At 38.5% G+C, this 21907-nt stretch overlaps 1 protein-coding gene and 1 long non-coding RNA gene across 2 annotated transcripts in view; one reads left to right on the top strand and one right to left on the bottom strand.

The window, feature by feature from the left end:
* The window catches only part of LOC107657327 (uncharacterized), a 7002-nt gene extending 1105 nt beyond the window's left edge, over positions 1 to 5897 (bottom strand). The window contains exons 1-2 of the long non-coding RNA XR_001630674.1: positions 5693 to 5897; positions 2090 to 2171 (exon numbers count right to left, since the gene is read on the bottom strand). This is a non-coding gene — a long non-coding RNA (uncharacterized LOC107657327). The remainder of the gene's footprint in view (positions 1 to 2089; positions 2172 to 5692) is intronic.
* Positions 5898 to 8106: 2209 nt separating this feature from the next.
* On the top strand, positions 8107 to 20669 carry LOC107657354 (serine/arginine-rich splicing factor 11-like). The gene is made up of 13 exons (XM_016445400.1): positions 8107 to 8372; positions 11102 to 11124; positions 11731 to 11793; positions 11856 to 11965; positions 13414 to 13500; positions 13593 to 13642; positions 14604 to 14737; positions 14806 to 14881; positions 14964 to 15077; positions 16508 to 16597; positions 17628 to 17720; positions 19659 to 19836; positions 19914 to 20669. The coding sequence occupies exons 1-13, from the start codon at positions 8251 to 8253 to the stop codon at positions 20106 to 20108; spliced, it is 1335 nt and encodes a 444-aa protein (XP_016300886.1). The 5' UTR covers positions 8107 to 8250; the 3' UTR covers positions 20109 to 20669.
* Positions 20670 to 21907: the final 1238 nt, after the last annotated feature.

Raw genomic sequence — 21907 nt, 5'->3', positions numbered from 1 at the left:
CACACACACACACACAGACACAGACACACAGACACACACACAGACTCACTCACACACACAGAGACACACAGAGACACACAGACACACACACAGACAGACACACAGACACACAGACAGACACACACACACACACACACACATACACACACAGACACACACACAGAGAGACACACACACACACACACACACATACACACACAGACACACACACAGAGAGACACACACACACACACACACACATACACACACAGACACACACACAGAGAGACACACACACACACACACACACATACACACACAGACACACACACAGAGAGACACACACACACACACACACACATACACACACAGACACACACACAGAGAGACACACACACACACACACACACATACACACACAGACACACACACAGAGAGACACACACACACACACACACACATACACACACAGACACACACACAGAGAGACACACACACACACACACACACATACACACACAGACACACACACAGAGAGACACACACACACACACACACACATACACACACAGACACACACACAGAGAGACACACACACACACACACACACATACACACACAGACACACACACAGAGAGACACACACACACACACACACACATACACACACAGACACACACACAGAGAGACACACACACACACACACACACATACACACACAGACACACACACAGAGAGACACACACACACACACACACACATACACACACAGACACACACACAGAGAGACACACACACACACACACACACATACACACACAGACACACACACAGAGAGACACACACACACACACACACACATACACACACAGACACACACACAGAGAGACACACACACACACACACACACATACACACACAGACACACACACAGAGAGACACACACACACACACAGACACACACACACACACACTATGTGCTCCCAAGCAACAGTGTTTTGACATGGACATTTTTGTCCACTATGGACCTGTGTGTAACTGTTTTTAATTGACGCACTGGGGTTAAAAAAGAAAAAAACTCTTGTTTGTAGGGCTGCACAATTTGGCCAAAATTATGTGATTATATCAATATGGCTATAAAATGATAATGATAACAATAATCGTTATTATTAGAAATACTAAAATTACTATTAGTAGTCACTTTATTATAATAATAATAATAACTACTAAAACTAAATAAAAATATAAAAATGATTAAATAAAATCAAAATAAGAAATATTACTATTGGACCAGGGCTGCAAAACATGCACGAACTCTCTTGATTATATCAATATGGCTACATAGTAATAAAAACTACAATTACTAAAATCAAAATAAGAAATATGATGTATTTTTTACTGTAAAATAAGTATGAATATTTAAGAAAAAACATTATAACCAAAAGTTACAATATAATATTTATGGCTGTATTAATTTCTTTATTTTCAAAAGTTCTGACTAAGGTTGCAAAGGGGTGGAAAATTTCCGGTAAGTTTCCGCAAGCTTTCCAAAAAATCCCTGGAATACTCCAAAAAATCCTGGAAAAATTCCAAAATTTACTGGAAATTTTCCACCTTTTTGCAACCCTAGTTCTGACAGAAAACTGCAGGGAGCCTGAAAGTGTGTAAATGAGCGCTTCACTTTGAAACATGCAGTGCATATATTTATTAATATATATAATCGCACTAAGCCATTTCGGTTATTCTGATTAATCATGCAGCCCTATTATCCTAAAATTCTGGCTACATTAGAGAATAATAATATATACTAACGGTGGCATGAAATTAAATTAACCCTATCTGTTTTCTAAAAGCATGTTATAGATCTTATCGTGAATGATTCATCTGTGCTTAAGCATCACTTTTATAATGTTTTGAGTTTGTAAGGGCTCTTAAACTCCGCCCCTCATCTGCAAACACTTGAGCCACGCCCACATCTCAACATCCAATCAACAGCTGATGCACAGAGCCAGGCCCCGCCCTACATGCGTTCCTCCTGATAACCCGCAAAGCTCTGACGCTGCTTCTGTTTCAGTGACTTTACTCTATAACACACAATAGAAGCGCTCACCTCCTCCACTCCATGGGCTCTCTGGGCAGCTGCTGGGTCAGTGATCCGTACAGAGCTGTGAGCAGGTTCTGATCGCCCGCACCTGCTCAACACACACACACACACACACACACACACACACACACACACAGTGCTCAGTTCACACACAGCAGCAGCTCACACTGATATGCATGATGAAAGTCTTTCTAAAACTCTCTACAACTCACTCAGTTTGAGTTATTTAAAGAAACTAACAAATGAAATAGCAAAGTACTGCGGTACAGTGATTGTATTTAATAGCATTAGGTACACGGATATACTACTGTATTCATACAGCACATAATTCACTACAGTAAATCTGATGACTGATGAATTCATCTGTGATTACACTTTCAAAATGATTCAGACTGATTCGGGAATTAACAGATATGAACTGATTCAAAAGAATGATTCGTTTGGGGTTTTACGCTACACGAGTAACATCCTGCAAATTATCAAAGAATTTTAAAATGATAGTAAGTCTATGTTTACGGGATTTTTTTCCTTAATAATTACATGAATTATTCAAATCGGGTCATGGATTAAAAACGATTCAAAAGAATTATTCATTCGGTTTGAGGGTTTAAGTCTACATAAGAAATATGCCGCTAAGAGCAAAGCTGCAAATTATAGACTCAATATCATTTTAAAATGATCTGATATTTCCAGGAATTATGTACCGCACCCCCTCACCACACACACACACACACACACACACACACACACACACAGTGCTCAGTTCACACACAGCAGCAGCTCACACTGATATGCATGATGAAAGTCTTTCTAAAACTCTCTACAACTCACTCAGTTTGAGTTATTTAAAGAAACTAACAAATGAAATAGCAAAGTACTGCGGTACAGTGATTGTATTTAATAGCATTAGGTACACGGATATACTACTGTATTCATACAGCACATAATTCACTACAGTAAATCTGATGACTGATGAATTCATCTGTGATTACACTTTCAAAATGATTCAGACTGATTCGGGAATTAACAGATATGAACTGATTCAAAAGAATGATTCGTTTGGGGTTTTACGCTACACGAGTAACATCCTGCAAATTATCAAAGAATTTTAAAATGATAGTAAGTCTATGTTTACGGGATTTTTTTCCTTAATAATTACATGAATTATTCAAATCGGGTCATGGATTAAAAACGATTCAAAAGAATTATTCATTCGGTTTGAGGGTTTAAGTCTACATAAGAAATATGCCGCTAAGAGCAAAGCTGCAAATTATAGACTCAATATCATTTTAAAATGATCTGATATTTCCAGGAATTATGTATGAATTATTCCTTGAATTATTCGAACCGATTCATGGAAGTGAACCGATTCAAAAGAACGATTCGTTCTGGATTTGACTCTACACTAAGAGAGAATCAGAAAAATACAGACTCACTATGATTTGAAAATTCTCTGACATTTCCGAGAATTATTCAAGAACTATTCTATCAATTATTCGAACCGATTCATGGAAGAGAACCGATTCAAAAGAACGATTCGTTCAGGGTTTGACTATACACAAGCGATATCCAGCTAAAAGCAAACCTGCAAAATACAGATTACACTGTTAAATCCCCAGATATTTCATGATTTCCATGATGACATGAAGAATATCTCGCAGCATGAATCAGATGTCAGTGTGAAGCTTCACAACACAGCAAAACACTGACTGACCAGAATGAATCAGTGATGGAAGAACATGCAGAGAGTGTGTGTGAATATATGTCATTAATGTCAGAACACACACACACACACACACACACACACACACTCACTCACTCACTCACTCACTCACTCACTCACTCACTCACTCACTCACTCACTCACTCACTCACTCACTCACTCACTCACTCACTCACTCACTCACTCACTCACTCACTCACTCACTCACTCACTCACTCACTCACTCACTCACTCACTCACTCACTCACTCACTCACTCACTCACTCACTCACTCACTCACTCACTCACTCACTCACTCACTCACTCACTCACTCACTCACTCACTCACTCACTCACTCACTCACTCACTCACTCACTCACTCACTCACTCACTCACTCACTCACTCACTCACTCACTCACTCACTCACTCACTCACTCACTCACTCACTCACTCACTCACTCACTCACTCACTCACTCACTCACTCACTCACTCACTCACTCACTCACTCACTCACTCACTCACTCACTCACTCACTCACTCACTCACTCACTCACTCACTCACTCACTCACTCACTCACTCACTCACTCACTCACTCACTCACTCACTCACTCACTCACTCACTCACTCACTCACTCACTCACTCACTCACTCACTCACTCACTCACTCACTCACTCACTCACTCACTCACTCACTCACTCACTCACTCACTCACTCACTCACTCACTCACTCACTCACTCACTCACTCACTCACTCACTCACTCACTCACTCACTCACTCACTCACTCACTCACTCACTCACTCACTCACTCACTCACTCACTCACTCACTCACTCACTCACTCACTCACTCACTCACTCACTCACTCACTCACTCACTCACTCACTCACTCACTCACTCACTCACTCACTCACTCACTCACTCACTCACTCACTCACTCACTCACTCACTCACTCACTCACTCACTCACTCACTCACTCACTCACTCACTCACTCACTCACTCACTCACTCACTCACTCACTCACTCACTCACTCACTCACTCACTCACTCACTCACTCACTCACTCACTCACTCACTCACTCACTCACTCACTCACTCACTCACTCACTCACTCACTCACTCACTCACTCACTCACTCACTCACTCACTCACTCACTCACTCACTCACTCACTCACTCACTCACTCACTCACTCACTCACTCACTCACTCACTCACTCACTCACTCACTCACTCACTCACTCACTCACTCACTCACTCACTCACTCACTCACTCACTCACTCACTCACTCACTCACTCACTCACTCACTCACTCACTCACTCACTCACTCACTCACTCACTCACTCACTCACTCACTCACTCACTCACTCACTCACTCACTCACTCACTCACTCACTCACTCACTCACTCACTCACTCACTCACTCACTCACTCACTCACTCACTCACTCACTCACTCACTCACTCACTCACTCACTCACTCACTCACTCACTCACTCACTCACTCACTCACTCACTCACTCACTCACTCACTCACTCACTCACTCACTCACTCACTCACTCACTCACTCACTCACTCACTCACTCACTCACTCACTCACTCACTCACTCACTCACTCACTCACTCACTCACTCACTCACTCACTCACTCACTCACTCACTCACTCACTCACTCACTCACTCACTCACTCACTCACTCACTCACTCACTCACTCACTCACTCACTCACTCACTCACTCACTCACTCACTCACTCACTCACTCACTCACTCACTCACTCACTCACTCACTCACTCACTCACTCACTCACTCACTCACTCACTCACTCACTCACTCACTCACTCACTCACTCACTCACTCACTCACTCACTCACTCACTCACTCACTCACTCACACTCACTCACAGGTCACTATGGGTTTGTTCTCCATCGTGTAGATGATGGGTTTCTCCTCATGGGGCTCCATGGGTTCCGTTCACCAGCATCGGTCCACCATCAACAGAGTAATCGATCACTCTCACCGCCGCTAATCTATCGATGAGGCCCCTTCACTCTCCATTTCCTATCTGCTGACACGGAGCGACGACTTCCGCCCGCGTCACTGCCACACCGGATGTACACGCGCTAGTTTGCGTTTTAGTATTTCAAACCAAGAGATCAAAAAAAGCTTTAAATCTATTATTTTTTCTGTCTTTTGTGCCAGTTTGTAATGCATTTAATACACTTATTCTATTTAATTTTTGGTTTATTTTGTTAAGACATTTACACTGTAAAAATATAAATTGCACACAAAAACAGTTACATTAACTTTTTGTATACATTTTTAATTTAGGCTTCTACTTGATGGCAAGTAGCTCCAGGTGCTCCATAGAGTTATTATAGTTACTAAAACTACAACCATAAGAATGTAAAACATTTTCATTACTTGAAATAAAGTAAACGTATATAACATAATAATAATATAGTTAACTAAAACCAAAGCCTTTAAAAACATGTTTGTAACTTAGAATACATGTTAACTGAAATAAAATAAAATATAAAAATTAACTCATTTTATTTCAGCTAGTGACCAAGGCAATGTTTGTCATTTTAATTCATTTTAACTTGATATTCTAAAATAATTCAGACTAAAACTATACTCTCTCTCTCTATATATATATATATAAAAAATAATAAAAATATTTGTAAAAATATCAAAATGACAAAACACAACAAAATTACTAAAACTTTAACTAAAATTAAAATGGCAAACTATATTAAAATAAGATATAAAAACAACAAAACACTCATATATATATATATATATATATATTACCAAAACTATAGTAGTATCTCAATGATACCAAAATTACACTGATATACAGTATGCTAAAGGTTGCTTTGTTGCACATTGTCGCTAATATTTCTATATTAATTGTCTGGTGATAAAATCATATAAAGAAACAGGCATGTTAAATTATCATTTTACAATAGTTTACAACTAAATATGTTATTAATATGAATATAAGTAAATGTGAATAATTGTAGTTTTCCCACATAAACACATTATCATCAATAGAAAAATATATGTTAAATATAAAAACCATTACATTTTTTTTTTTTGTAATTTGATATTATTTTCATGATATTTCAGCACAGATGAATCATCTCGATGTCTATGGAGGACGAAACCTGCAAAAACAATAAATAAATAAATATGCATGGTGTTAATCCAGTATAGCCTAGTAAAGTCACTTTTTCCGTTTAACAGAGCAAGATACATAGAAAAACTGAGCTGTGTTGTCCGTACAGTATCTGTGACTTTACACACGACCCAAAGAAATGGTCAGAGGTGTTTCCTGACGTCATTTTTTGTAACCCGATTGAGTCTCCAGCTACAGACAACTGTAATATCAGTATCCCATGGTCATCGTGAGATTATTCACTTTATCCGTGGAATAAGGGCTCGTTCTTTTGATGGCAGCTAGTGTTTATTAGGATGGTTTTACCTGCTCGTTGTTTAGGTACGTGTAAGATCACTTTTAAGGTCAGTAAACAATCTTCTACAACCAAGTCGATCTGCAGCAATCTCTCTCTCTTTACAGCGGGAGAACCAAATTAGTGACATACACAAGGGTACATCTCAGTTGATTCTCAATTTATTATTGTACAAACAGAGGCTCATATACATCCTTGAGAACTGGTATGAAGTGGTTTAATCGAGCGACAGGCAGTTTTTTCCCCATTAGTTATCAGATACAGGCGACAAAACTGTTTATTAAGCAAATAACGGTTCAGTATTGCAATTAAGAGCTATGTAAGCATTAATATTTTACATTGGCCACTTCAAATCTTTTATGATTTAGCTCTCTCATGATTATAACTACAAAACTAGCCTTATGAAAAATTGTAAGATAATAATCAGTCCCCTTGACTGATGAAGTTAATACGCATGCGCAGGCAAACGCTCACGCGCGTCACACACGATCCGCCTACTCTTGCATAATTAACACCCTCTCATTAGCATGTTGAGCAGAGGACAAATAAATGCGGAACTACATTCAGAAATAAATGAGTGATCAAAGGAAAATAAATAGGATGAGTTTAGCATTTCCTTAAACATTTTCCATTTGCCCACTAATTTATTTGATTTATTTGCCTACTTTAATCACATGTTTAATTATTTCTATATGTATTTAAACAAGAATACGTGTATTTATGCACACATTTATTTATTTATTGTTTTTGCAGGTTTCGTCCTCCATAGGCTTGTGCTCTGAAACAGTACGTGTCTAGAACGCGTCACGAGGACTTGTATTTTGAAATCGGCCCCCGTGCGCCGCCATGTTCTTGTGAGCACGCGCGCCATTAGACCGCAGCAGGCCGCGAGGGAGACGCTTGATTCGGTTCGCTGAGGAGAAATCGAGCGAGAATCGCGCTTCTACCGCACGGATATAAATGTCTTTCGATTGACGTTCGCCACAATGACGTCCAGCACTAATGTGATCCAGGTGACGAACGTGTCGCCGAGCAGCACCGCGGAGCAGATGCGAACCCTGTTCGGCTTCATCGGAACCATCGACGAGCTCCGACTCTTTCCTCCAGAGTGAGTATAAAGTGTTCAAAACACGCCCCTCCAGATAAGTGTATTTAATAAGGAGACAGCTATATACACGCACACTGTAGATATTCTATAAAACAATACCGAATATCTGTCTTCATCCCGATTAAATATAAATCTAAACACGCCACCAGGGTTGCCAGGTTTTCTCAACAAAACCCGCCCAATCGCATTCCGCGCTAAATATCTCGTTATTCTCACTCGCTCTCGATCAACTAACGTTACATAAAGCGGAACTCACCAGCTCAACTGCTCATCATTATGTTTCTTCGTAATATAGTTTATCGTTTATCACCAGGCCTCCTCGGGATGAATTAATAACACTAATAACTGATGTTTGATGCGCTTATTTTTACAGTATAAAGCGCCGTGCGTCACGCCTCGTTGCGTCCGTGCGTCATTAAACGGAACGCAACGCGATGACGTCACACGCGCAGGGTTTCTGTAGCTCTTCAGAAGCTTTAATTCTCCCTTCAACAAATTAAAGACTTGATTCGGAGCAGAAAGTCATTCAAGCATTAAATGTTGCGTGCGCTGCATGTTTTCCAGTACAGATATCTAAACATCCTTAAATCAGGATGCATTTACTGGAAACGTAAAATTAAGATACAAAGTTTTGTTTTATGAGAAACTGAACGTAATGAAGTGGGTTTATGATTAAAACAAGAATCTGTCCATTGGGTGGGGTGGGGTGCAGTGTTTCAAAGGTACAGTAAAAGTTACTTGCGCATTATAGCTAGTGATCGACCGATATTGATATTTTATAACCGATACCAATTATTTGCGTGTTTATGTGCTCGATAACCGATATGCAGAACCGATATTTATTTACTGTTATAAAGTAAATAAATGACTGAGTGAAGTAAGTCCATACTTCACTTTGGTTTTTCCTCCTTTGCAGTCATCTTAAAAAAAAAGTGTTGAAAATTAGCAGTCTTTCTTGTTAAATTTAATCTTCAAACATTTTATTTAAAGCATCAGCAGCAACACTAATATTAACAATAAGCAAAATAAATGTAGAAGGTCTAATGTTTTCAAATGGAGAAAATAAATAAATGAAAGGAGTCATATCAACTTTATTTTAAACTACAGTTTTAGTAGGTTTATAAGCTGTTTAATAGGCTAAAGAGTGAAGAATAATTCACTGGATAATGTTCTTTGGAATATTGAAATATAACAAACAAAACATCGTATTTTATTGCATTTCTCAACTGGCATGTTATATCAGAATTACTAATAATGTTTTTGTCGTTCTAGATTATGAAAAGCCTGCTACAACAGATATACAACAGAGAGAGAAGTAAATTTAGCGTTTTTATTTCCAACATGCGCTCATTCATGGCTGCATATTATTTAATTCACGCAAAGTTACGTCTTTATTGGGACAGGACTTGACGGATTATTTTACGTGAGTTTGTCTCTATTTCTTTGAGCCAAGCTGCATAAACTGCATATCAGGCGTTTATGTAATGCATCTAATTTGTGCATTGATGGCTGTTATGTTAAATAAAGTTTACTAACTACAGTAAATGAAGTACCCGTGCACGCCGTTGTTGTTGTCTTGTTCCCCTCAGACGTGCTGCGATGGTGATCCTGCGCGCAATTCTCAAAACATCCACAAGATGGCGGCGTTTATCGGTGAATCCGATATTACAAAACCGATATCCGATTATTGTAAAATGCTTAAATATCAGGAAAAATATCGGTAAATCGATATATCGGTCGATCTCTAATTATAGTGTTTGGAATAGAGATTCAAGTTTTAAAGGAGTAGTTCACTTCCAGAATAAAAATCTGGTAATTTACTCGCTTCAATGTCATCCGAGATGTTCATGTCTTTCTGTCTTCAGTCGCAAAGAAATTAAGGTTTTTGAGGAAAACGTTCAAGGATTTTTCTCCATGTAATGGACTTCAATGGTGCCCAACGGGCTGAAGGTCAAATCACAGTTTCTTAAAAAGTAATTGAGATTGCTTTTACGTTGTGTTTTCAAACTTTAAAGAGACATCATATTGACGTATCGTGTTGTATTCAATTTATTCCATACATTTTTTTTACTTGGTCATAAATGCAACAGCGATGTACTAAACATGCGTTTGCATTTTTGAAAAGTTTCACGTACAGACGACAGCATTGGCAAAACGAACCCGGTTCACACAGATTCACCAAAACGACTGAAAACGCAGTATTGTGCACGCCAGGCCAGTAGGTGGCGACGTCACTTTTTAAAGAAACGCCTGTAGGCTGAACACACATGCATGTGTTTTCACGTAGTTTACGTAAAGACAACAATGGAATCGTTTTCAAACACTTGCGCTTTGATACCCGTTTTCTAAAGCTTGCATTTTCAGTGTGTAAATGACCTGCCAAAACGCATAAAAGGCTTTCAGTGTTTACATGAAACCCGCAGAAGCACTGTTTTAGGCTTAGGAACACACATGCATGCTGTTTCCAGGCCTGGTGTCTTGATTTCTCTGCTCCATCATCAGGCAGTATGTAGGCTTCTCCACTAGCTAACTTCTGTTCTGTGCTTTTGTTGTTTTTCACCCATCGAAAAACATCTGGCGTGGTCATATCTGCAGCGAAGGTAGGCCGCTGGTGGATCTAAACCCGAGCCGGATCTGGCGCATTTGCCTGAAGCGTGACTGTTTGACTGCAGGAGGTGTTGTTGAACGTTGTGTGTACATCTCGCAAAAGCATCTATATTTTCTTTCAGTGATTCTCCCTTGCCTGTGACTTGTGCTCTCTCTCTCTCTCTCTCTCTCTCGTGTGTGTGTGTGTGTGTGTGATGATTGTGTTGTTTGGAGTGAAATATTAATTTCAGAGGCGCTTGCCCAATGGACTCCATGCACTCACCAAACGCTCATTGTCATTTAACTCTAGTTATTTTCCTGTTCAGCATTTGACACACAGTCTAGAGTTTAAAATGGGCTTTTGCTGGAAGTTTATGCCATAGGATTCAGTTTTAGACCAGGTAACGGCAGCTTTAGCTCTCAAAGCCCCGTAAGCCAATGTTATTTGCATTAGTAATGGTAAGTCATGCCATCAGTGGATTGATGAACTGTCATTTGATGCTGACACCCGAATCATAAACTCTGTTTTGTCTATCTTGATGTCTCTGTGTGCTTTATAGCGAAGCAGCCGACCTGAATCGCTTGTTCATTATACAACTTATGAAACTTGAGAGCACATCCCAGTGGAGATCCGGCTGTGCTTGCTTACATTTGGTTCATGACTTAAAAAATCAAGTTCAGGTGATAACATCTTGGCAGTGTGTCTAGTGTCATTTCCTTTTCTTGTAGTATTGTGCACTTTATGCTTTTGTTAAGGGACCTCATGTGTTAGCTTCCTCTGACAAAGCGAGTACTGATGTCAGTGCAAATGTAAAAAGAAAGTTTGACTTTGTGGGTCTGTCTATGTGTGGCACGAGAAGCGTGGCGCGGTTTGATTGTGCCGTTTCCGTCCTGCAGGAGTGATTCCTGACGAATCCAAGGCTCTGTCGCTGCTCGCTCCAGCCAATGCCGTTGCAGGATTGTTGCCAGGAGGCGGGCTCCTCCCGACGCCCAACCCCATCCCATCTGTGAGTGTCAATCGGTGTAACCCCAGACCATCGGCCGCTCTGCACTAGCTATGCTTCCATACAAAGATTCGAATTAAACTTATGTGCAAAACTGGAATATCGCATGAAACATTTGCGAATAAAGCACCGTTTCCATCCAACGAGTCAAAGAGAACAAAATGGTCACATCAAAATAGTATCAAAAGTAAAGAAATAGTATGTTAAGTATTAAAATAGTATCAAAAGTTCTGAAATAGTATACAAATTATTGAAATAGTATCAAAATACTGAAATAGTATTAAAAGTACTGAAATATTATCAAAATACTGATATCTAAAAATGATTGAAATAGTATTAAAAGTACTGAAATATGATCAAAATACTGATATATTACCAAAAGTACCAAAAAATTATTGAAATAGTATTAAAAGTACTGAAATATTATCAAAATACTGATATCTAAAAATGATTGAAATAGTATTAAAAGTACTGAAATATGATCAAAATACTGATATATTACCAAAAGTACCAAAAAATTATTGAAATAGTATTAAAAGTACTGAAATATTATCAAAATACTGATATCTAAAAATGATTGAAATAGTATCAAAATACTGAAATAGTATTAAAAGTACTGAAATATGATCAAAATACTGATATATTACCAAAAGTACTAAAAAAATGATTGAAATAGTATCAAAATACTGAAATATTGTCAAAGTACTGATATATTACCAAAAGTACTGAGATATTACCAAAAGTGCTGAATTAGTATCAAAAGTGCTGAATTAGTATCAAAAGTACTGAAATGGTATCAAAAGTACTGAAATAGGATAAAAATGATTGAAATAGCATCAAAATACTGAAATAGTACCAAAAGTAAAGAAATAGTATCAAAAGTATTGAAATAGCAGCAAAAGTGCTGAAATAGCATCAAAAGTACTGAAATAGGATACAAATAATTGATATATGATAAATTACTTGTGCCTCGGAGCGAGCAGACGAAACAATAAATGCAGTCATTGCTTTCAGAGGCGGATGCCTGTTATTTGGGAACGCAGTCGTGTAAGACAATTATACAGAAATACTTTGACGGCAGACTTTGCTCAGGCATTTTAGAATGACCATAACGTTTCAGATGCTGTGAACGAGATCGGTCCGCTGGTCAAAGTTATCCCATCTCATAGCGCAAAGTCACATAACTTTTTCGGTGCACATGAAAAAGCGCATTATTCAGTAAATGTGTTTCCATCGTAGTTTATGTGCGTTTTTTCATATTGGATAAAGTTTATCCTACTCAAATGAGCGCATAAGTTTGTTTTTGTTTTTTTCCGCGCATTTTTAGAATGTATGCACATCTTGGCGTTTCCATCCAGCTTTTTTTTTAATGCGATATTCCAAAATGTGCAAAAAATAGGTGGATGGAAACATAGCTGCTGTAATGATGCTGATGTTTTGTCTGTCCTCAGATCGGTGGCGTTCCTCTAGGTCTTGGAGGGCCAAACCTGGATCCCATGGCAGCTCTGGCTTTGGCGGCGCCCAATATAAACACTCAGGTTTGACGCCTTTCGGCTCCTTCATCGATGGCCCTGCTCCAAACCTTCAGTAGAAGGATTTTTACTAATGCTTGATGTGTTTTTCTTCTTAGTCTTTGTCAGCTGAGCAGCTTATGAAGCTTATGGCATCCATAGACCCCAAGTAAGTCCATCACTATCAAGCGTTTACTCATCAGGGGCCCTATGAAATCAGTTTGAATTTTCCCAAATTCCATTTTTTTTGTTTTTTTTTTCCTCTCCTTTTTTACTTTTCTGGATTATATTTTATTGGTAAATACAATTTAAGCATGTCTAATTAATTGAAATGATACATTTAACAATTTATTTAGTTTAACAAAAAAATGTAGGGCCCTATGAAATCCAATTTTCCTTAAATGTAGTTTTATTTTCCCAAATTTCGTGTTTTCTGTTTTAAATTTTTTTTCTTTTACATTTTGATGGTTTAAATAAACCATTAAAAGTATGTCTAAGCAATTGAATTCATAAACTAATATTTATAAAATATTTACAATAACAGCCCTATGAAAGTTTTATTTGTGTAGAAATTGTGTTGTCTGTTTTAATTTTCCATGTTTTAATGCTGATAATCAAGGCATAAAACAATTAAAATTATCTTTGTAATCAAATTATTATTTTTATTTTTGGGCACAACAGGTTTACTCTAAAAACATGGAATAAAAATGTGATTCCTTTAAAAAAAAAATGGTTTAATGATTGCTGCTGTTTGAGTATTCTACTAATTCTAATAATTAAGTTTTTTATTGTACAATACTAATTTTATTTTTCATAATTTCAAGTTAAACCAATCTTTTGATGGTTTCATGTGAAGAGCTTTGAGTCTGTTTGATGATGGTTTTCTAAAATTAAAAGGTGAAATACTGCCCTGCTCAATCACACAGAGGCACGCAGATTTCATATTTCAACACCAATCTTTTGCAGTTTAATATTCATAGAGAGTAGTCCTTGATTTTACTACTTATGCTTTATTCGTCTAAAACTTGCCCATTTTTGTGTCACTCATAGCTATACTGTAAATTCCATTCTAATGACTGAATTTCGTGATTCTGATCTCTCATCTATCTGAGCTTTTGCTATCATTTCAGGCTGAATCATCTCGCCGCGGGGCTGAATCTAACCCCTGGACTGAAGGCGGACGGCTCGAATAAAGAGATCGAAGAAGCCATGAAGCGAGTGAGAGAGGCCCAGTCTCTGATCTCCGCTGCCATCGAGCCCGGAAGTGAGTGATTGAGCTACTAGATCAAAGATATCTGAAAGAACACTCTACTAAAGCGTTTGCTTCTTCAGGTAAGAAGGATGATAAACGCAAGCGCTCCAGGTCCAGATCCCGGCGCAGGAGGTCCAGGTCCCGCTCCAGACACAGGTTTGTGTTGACGTCTCAGTCAGAGCTCAGAGCTGAGATGCATGCGTGGTCACGGTCTGATGTGAGTTTGCTGTGAGTGCAGGAGGTCTAAGAGTCGCTCCAGACGGAGATCTCGCTCCAGGAGCAGGAGGAGGTCCAAGAGCCCCAGGAGGAGGAAGTCTCGTTCCAGAGACCGCAGCAGACGCTCCAGGTCCAGGTGAGTTCAGATGAAAGCACCTCAAGCGGGTGAAATGTGTTCTGGGCTAGTTGTGGGGCGTATGTTGGGCGATATGCTCCATAGTCCTGTCATCAGCCTGTGAAATCGCCAATACACGCCGATTTATTTAATTATTTACTTGCGTAGTTTCATAGCCGGACTCCAGTGTAATCTATCAACTACACATTATATCTTTTTAGTCAAGTAGCATATGGATGTCACGTCATAAAATATTTTTAATATGACTGAATTTGTATTTAACATGATAACTAGGGATGTAACTATTAACCGCGAGCCGGTTGAAAATCGATTAAAATATGTGACGATTCAGATCGGTTGAGATGCTAAACAAATCACGATTCAGTTAGGGGTTAGAGTTTATATGAATGCATGTCTGAGGGGAACTTACTGTCTTTAGAAAAGTTTAGATGGTATTTTTTCTTTTCTTCTTGCCTCTGTATAATGCATATTAAAGTTCGTAAGTGCAGCGCTGCTTTGTTTACAGCGGTAACCAAGGAAACGCTGTATCATTGCCGTTCATAAGCGCAGCTTAAAAACTGCTCATGTTGCATGTATGCAGCATCTTTGTTTGGATCATGATTAAAATGCAGTGGTTGCCTCTAATTTTAAAAGGAAAGAGCACAGACAAAGCCTTATTTTGTTTATATGAAGAGATTTCTTTTATTTGTGTTACTTATTTATTTGATTTGGGGCTTGTTTTAAAATTTCAATGTAGTTTTGTTATTTACAGTTACATTATATTTAAATTTTGTTATTTAGCAGAAGCTTTTGTCCAAAGCGACTTACAAATGAGGACAATAGAAGCAATCAAAACCAACAAAAGAGCAGTAATATGCAAGTGCTATATTAGTATATTATTATAGTGTTATATTTCAATTTGACAAAGAAATGTGCAGTATTTTGTCCAAGCAATAATAAAAGGACGCATTTAATTTATAATTAGTCTTAAATCTCATTTTGTAAAAAAACAAAATCGTGAATCGAATCGTGAGTTGAGTGAATCGTTACATCCCTAATGATAGCCATTTAATAAAAACATTATAATGCTTACATTTCCTCAGTTATTCAAACAGCAGCGACAGAAAGCGAGCAAAGAACATTTACACCATCAAAGAATAATCCCTTTAAAAACACTCCCGTTACAGTCAGTGAGGCCGTCTACACTGCACGATGAATAAATCTCTTATTCTTACATCGCACGCACATCTGCACTGTGTTTATGAGGAGAGAATTCGCCGGTGTTTCAGCGATGACTCATCTGAACGCCGCTGCATTCATAAACTCAACGGAATCGTGTGATTGGTTACTGTAGAAATATGATGGAACAAATAAGCCCTAATATTAATTAGATATGAAACTACTAGCCTGATGATGACTGTCGTTGCTCGGCTTGTTTGTTTCTGATGTAGAGATCGGAGGAAGGATGACAAGAACAGAAAACGCTCAAAAACTCCACCCAAGAGCTACAGCAGCGCCAGACGCTCCCGCAGCACCAGCCGGTGAGTGGTGAAAACACCTCCCAGATTCAGCTTTCAGTTATGAATTCTGCTTTAATGGTTAAATAAAATTGTAGTTATCAGAAAGCCAAGTCTGGTAATAACCAGACTGTATGTCGCACAAGACAAACCCATGTAAACCCAAGAAGAAGAATTGCCTTTGTGATTTATTTATTTTTTAGAAACTACATTAATGGACATTTTTAAAGTTCCTCTAAGGAAAATATTAGAATTGATCCATTTCTATATATTGTTAAATTACTGCATACAATTCATTGAGTTATTATTGTTAAGACCGTTTTAAATTGTTACTTTTGAGTTTTCCATTAATATAGCCTTTGATGCTGATATGGCATAAAATGATAAATTAATAAATAAACAAAATTTTACAAAGTTTAACAAAAATACATTTTTTAGGGCTTTATGAAATACTTTTTATATTTTCGCAAATTCTGTGATTTCGGTTATAAAACAAAAAGTTCCCTTTTGGTTTGCATTTTAATGGTTTAATTAAATTCACATCTTTAACTATTTAATAACAAGTTAATTTTTACACTATTAGGGCACTATGAAATATTTTATCTTTCAGAAATTCTGTTTTAATTTCTAGATTTATGATTTAACAATTTAATCTTAATGTAATCAAATAAATATTTAACGATTCTAATATTTTTTTTTTAAATTGTACGTTTTATTATTTTGGCTGCACAGAGGTTTACTGTTAAAATTAAAACATGAAAGAAAACATTTGATTATTATCATTACTCTGAGAAGTACATTCTACTGTATAAAACTTGAAATTGTCAAATATTACTATTAAGACTACCTTTGAGTTTCAGACTTAATATTTCAGCAGAATATTAATTGTACAGCCCTACTTTTGATTTATTAATCTAAAATTGGACTCTGGCCCTGTCAGTTTGTCATTCCAACCTTGGGTTTTCACAAGTGCATCTTTAAAAGCACAATGAGTAAATGTGGAAGTAGATTACCGTGGTTTAGATCAGATGAAAGCAAACGTCTCTTCCTCCAGCAAACGGCACAAGAGAAGTCGCAGCGCGTCTCGATCACCGAAGAAGCCACGATCTCCCAAGAAGAAACTGTCCCGCTCGCCGTCTCCTCGCAGGTAACACACACACTCTCTCACACACACTCACCACACACTCTCACACACACACACTCTCTCTCACACACACACTCTCGCACACACACACACACACACTCTCACACACACACACTCTCTCTCGCTCGCTCTCTCTCACACACACACACACACACTAGGCGTGCTGCGATAGACGGTGTTTTCGTTTATACCAGTGTTAAGCCGCAACACCGCTTACGTCATTTGCCCCCCCATCGTTTTTATTTTCTTTTATAGTAACCAAGATAATTTAGCCTAGTTCAGTTAGAGGACAGACACTTTTAAAAACTAAACGCTCAACGCAGCGTGCCAAACCGTGCATGAACGACAGTGCACCATGGAGCAGGAGTCAGATTTATTCATCACGTGAGGAGAGTGAGTCGAGCTGACTTACTCGCCAGTATGTGAGTTGGAGGCTGAGTATATGATTAGCACAGCTATATTTTCACTCACAGAACACTCTGACTGAGCGCTTCAGAGTCTCTCTTCAAGACGATGGCAGAAGATTGTTTAGAAAGGAAATGCAAAGGTGCCTGTTTGGCAGTATTTTAGATTTTGAAAAGCCTATTGACTGGAAGTCTTTTTTAAACATTCGTTTCTTATTTATTTGGTTCCACAGTGTTTGCTGATTACTTTATTTAAACTTTGTGTATTTTATTTATTTCATTTTACATCAAGGTGTATATACCGTGTCTCCAAGCTTTCTTGTTCGTTTTGCTAATAAACGTTCTATTAAAAGGGCACCATTAATTATGGCCAACGTGCATTAGAATAAAACATTTATTTCACAATGAGATTTCCACTCATTTTAAAATCGTATTCTTCAAAGAAATGTTAGATTTTTGTACATTTTTTAAATAAAAGATCAATAGGATTAACAATGCAGATTTATTTTCACAGCCTTTTCTGATCATTTACCAAGGGTACCAACAATTCTGACCACGACTGTATATGTATATATATATATCTATATATCATATATGGTGTATTTTTATTCGTTTTGTTAATAAAAGTTCTGAGTTTGACGTTGTTGTTGCTTGAATTGAGTCAACGCTGAATTGCTGCTAATTTGAAAGTGAAAGTAAAACGCCCACGGGCGCTTTTTCTAGCTATTTGAAAGCCAAGAAATCCGAGGAAAAGTGGGAAAACTTAAATGAACAATTGCTTGACGGTGAATTGAGTCACTTTGAAAGTGAAAGTAAAATGCGCACGGCACTTTTACAAGCCATTTGAAAGAGAAGAAAAGAGGGAAACTCAAACAAACTAACACTCCCCCCCATCCCAACGGTGATACCGGTATTACTGGTGTTGTCACACGTCGATTAACCGTCACTTTTTTCTCACACACACGCAGAGAGAGAGAGAGAGAGAGAATTGACGCGCTGGCCAACATGTATTAGAGAAAAACATTTATTTCATAACGAGATTCCCCCCATTTTAAATTCTTATTTTTGACACACACACTCTCGCTCTCTCTCTCTCTCACACACACTCGCTCTCTCTCACACACACACTCGCTCTCTCTCACACACACACACGCGCTCTCACACACACACACTCTCGCTCTCTCTCACACACACACGCTCTCGCTCACACACACACACTCTCGCTCACACACACACACTCTCACACACACACACACACTCTCGCACGCACACACACACACACACTCACACACACTCACTCACTCGCGCACCGCTCTCTCTCACACACACACGCTCTCGCTCACACACACACGCTCTCGCTCACACACACACACTCTCGCTCACACACACACACTCTCACACACACACACACACTCTCGCACACACACACACACTCTCACACACACACTCTCACACACACACACTCACACACACGCTCGTACACAATCACGCCTCCTTCCTCAGACCTGCTTTCACCTGAAAACTATCTCTCTCTCAGACACAAGAAAGAGAAAAAGAAGGATAAAGACCGCGAGAGAGACCGCGACCGAGACAGGAAGGACGACTGGGAGAGAAATCGGGACAAAAGTGAACGTTCCGCCAGCAAGAAGAGCAAAGACAAGGACAAAGACAAGGACAGAGACCGGAAGTCCGACAGCGAGAAGGGAGATGTGAAGGTACCACTGTCTAACCAGTCAACAGCTGCGCTTTACATTCTAGTCCGGCTTCTGAGTTCTGTGGTTCTGTTCTGCAGGTGACCAGGGACTACGATGAAGAGGAGCAGGGCTACGACAGCGAGCACGAGGAAGAGCACGAGAGGAACTCAGACGCCGCCTCGTCGCCGCAGGCTAAAGAACCACTAGCAGACAGCGCAGACGACGCGGGCCGCGGAGAGTCGGACGGAAACAGTGAAGACCAGCAAGACGAAGACATGGACATGAGCGACTGAAGCAGCCCACGGATCAGTGTTTGAGTGTATTGTTCAGTAGAGTTCAGACAGAGGAAAGCCCGCTCTAGATCAGTCTGAAACTCCTTCATTCCTTCGAGTTTTAAAACCGCATCCTCAGAATCTGCTGTATTTACTGGTACACGCTCGTCTTAAGAAGTTCTCCGGTTTTAGAGCGGTTTCTTCTCTCATGGCTGATGTGGAACGATGTTATACTGTACATTTAGTGTAGACCGTTGAAAAATACACCCATTCACTATGTCTGTTTGCAGTTTCTATTTAAAGCAATCACCCTCTAATTAAAAGTGCTTGGATAACATTGTCAAGCCGTGTGGTTTTTTTTTCTTTTAATGAAATTGCATTTGTTTTTTATAGTTAGCCTGAGTTAGTTTGTCATTTTAAACTCGTTTGTGGAACTTCGCATGAACTGGATTACTTTCTCTCGCAGGTCATTCGACAGTCCAGCTGTATCTACCACAGTGTGTTTTTCTGTAGATTGCTAAGAAAAGGACTTCTCTGTACTGTTTGCAATGTTACGAATTGAAAATAAAACTTCATATAAAATTCTAGTCTATTTGTTCCTTCAAAACCAAGGAGGGTTGTGAAGCACTAAATCACATTTGTCCAATGTCTGTTTTCAGATTGTATAGCAAAAAATATATTTGGATCATTTAATTAAATGTTTGCGGTAATTGAATGCAAATATTCTAAACCGCATCAATTCTTAAGTCAGTTTTGCGTGTGAAATTATGAGGCAAGGCTGTTTACACATTAAATAACACAAGATTAAAGATTCGTTCACACTGTCAGTGATAACTATGTTAGCGTCCACACCAACGCATGATAACGTTTATTATAATGTCGTTTGTTGCGTTAAATGCTCGAGGATGGATTCTGATTGGCTGTCTGTTTTTATCGTTCATTGGCTGGAAGAAATCGCTTTGAAAGTGATTTTAATGATATCGTTCTCCTGTGGTGTGGACTTTACTATTCTTTTAAATTTATAATGATTTTAAAAACGATATCTTTATCGAAATAGCTAGTTATTGTCCTTGGTGTGAACGGGCCGTAATTCAAATGCAGAAACGCTAATTCTTGACTTGACAGCAGAGCTACGTATTTAAATGTTGTTGTTTTTTTCAAGTTTTTTGTAGATGTTGTATTTATGTAGTTAGTGGGATTTATTCATAGAGACTTAAATGTAAAAATCAGTGGTATTTAGAATTAAGAGCCTATTTTGAGATACCTACTGACTGTATACGCGTCTTATTACACGACTACTCACTAAACAGATGCATGTTAAATATTGATTTGGGTTTAAATTATGTTATACTTTTATCTGTATATTACCTTAAAGCTTCAGGTGAGGACAAAATAGTCCATTACCACGTATCAATGTAAAAAGAGCAGATGAACACAAAACAGCAGAACAACATCAAGTTAAAGAAGATACATTTTCTCATTCAGATGAACTGTGCTCGTGTGTTTAAACGCAGTTTTCTAGAGTATTTCTTTAACTTCTGATGTAATATCAATGGTGTGACCGATTTCAGATGCGTCGAAATTACAACAACAGTGCTTACATACACGTATTTAATTGTTTGATCTTATTTGAAATTATTGCTAGAGACAATTTAGTAGTCGCTGGATACAATACACAAAACAATCGGCACTGCTAAAATATTAAATTAATATTAATACTCAATCCTCTGAGGCGACGGTTGGTGTGAGGCGCGGGATCATCGGTTTGAAGAGCAGACGGCGTGAATATTTGAAAATATTTTCCCGCTTAACTCCGCGAC

This window comes from Sinocyclocheilus anshuiensis, unplaced genomic scaffold (assembly GCF_001515605.1).
Source record: "Sinocyclocheilus anshuiensis isolate Anshui unplaced genomic scaffold, SAMN03320099.WGS_v1.1 scaffold2371, whole genome shotgun sequence".
Taxonomy (NCBI): Eukaryota; Metazoa; Chordata; class Actinopteri; order Cypriniformes; family Cyprinidae; genus Sinocyclocheilus; species Sinocyclocheilus anshuiensis.
Note: the sequence above shows the minus strand (reverse complement) of the source record. Positions and strands in the feature narration are given on the sequence as shown.

What these genes read in the sequence shown, in the direction of transcription:
- LOC107657354 (XM_016445400.1), top strand. Translation starts at nt 8,251, where the DNA reads ATGACGTCCAGCACTAATGTGATCCAGGTGACGAACGTGTCGCCGAGC. An exon ending in TTCTCCCTTGCCTGTGACTT is followed by an intron (nt 11,125 to 11,730) that starts GTGCTCTCTCTC and finishes CTCATGTGTTAG; the next exon opens with CTTCCTCTGACAAAGCGAGT. An exon ending in CGCCCAACCCCATCCCATCT is followed by an intron (nt 11,966 to 13,413) that starts GTGAGTGTCAAT and finishes GTCTGTCCTCAG; the next exon opens with ATCGGTGGCGTTCCTCTAGG.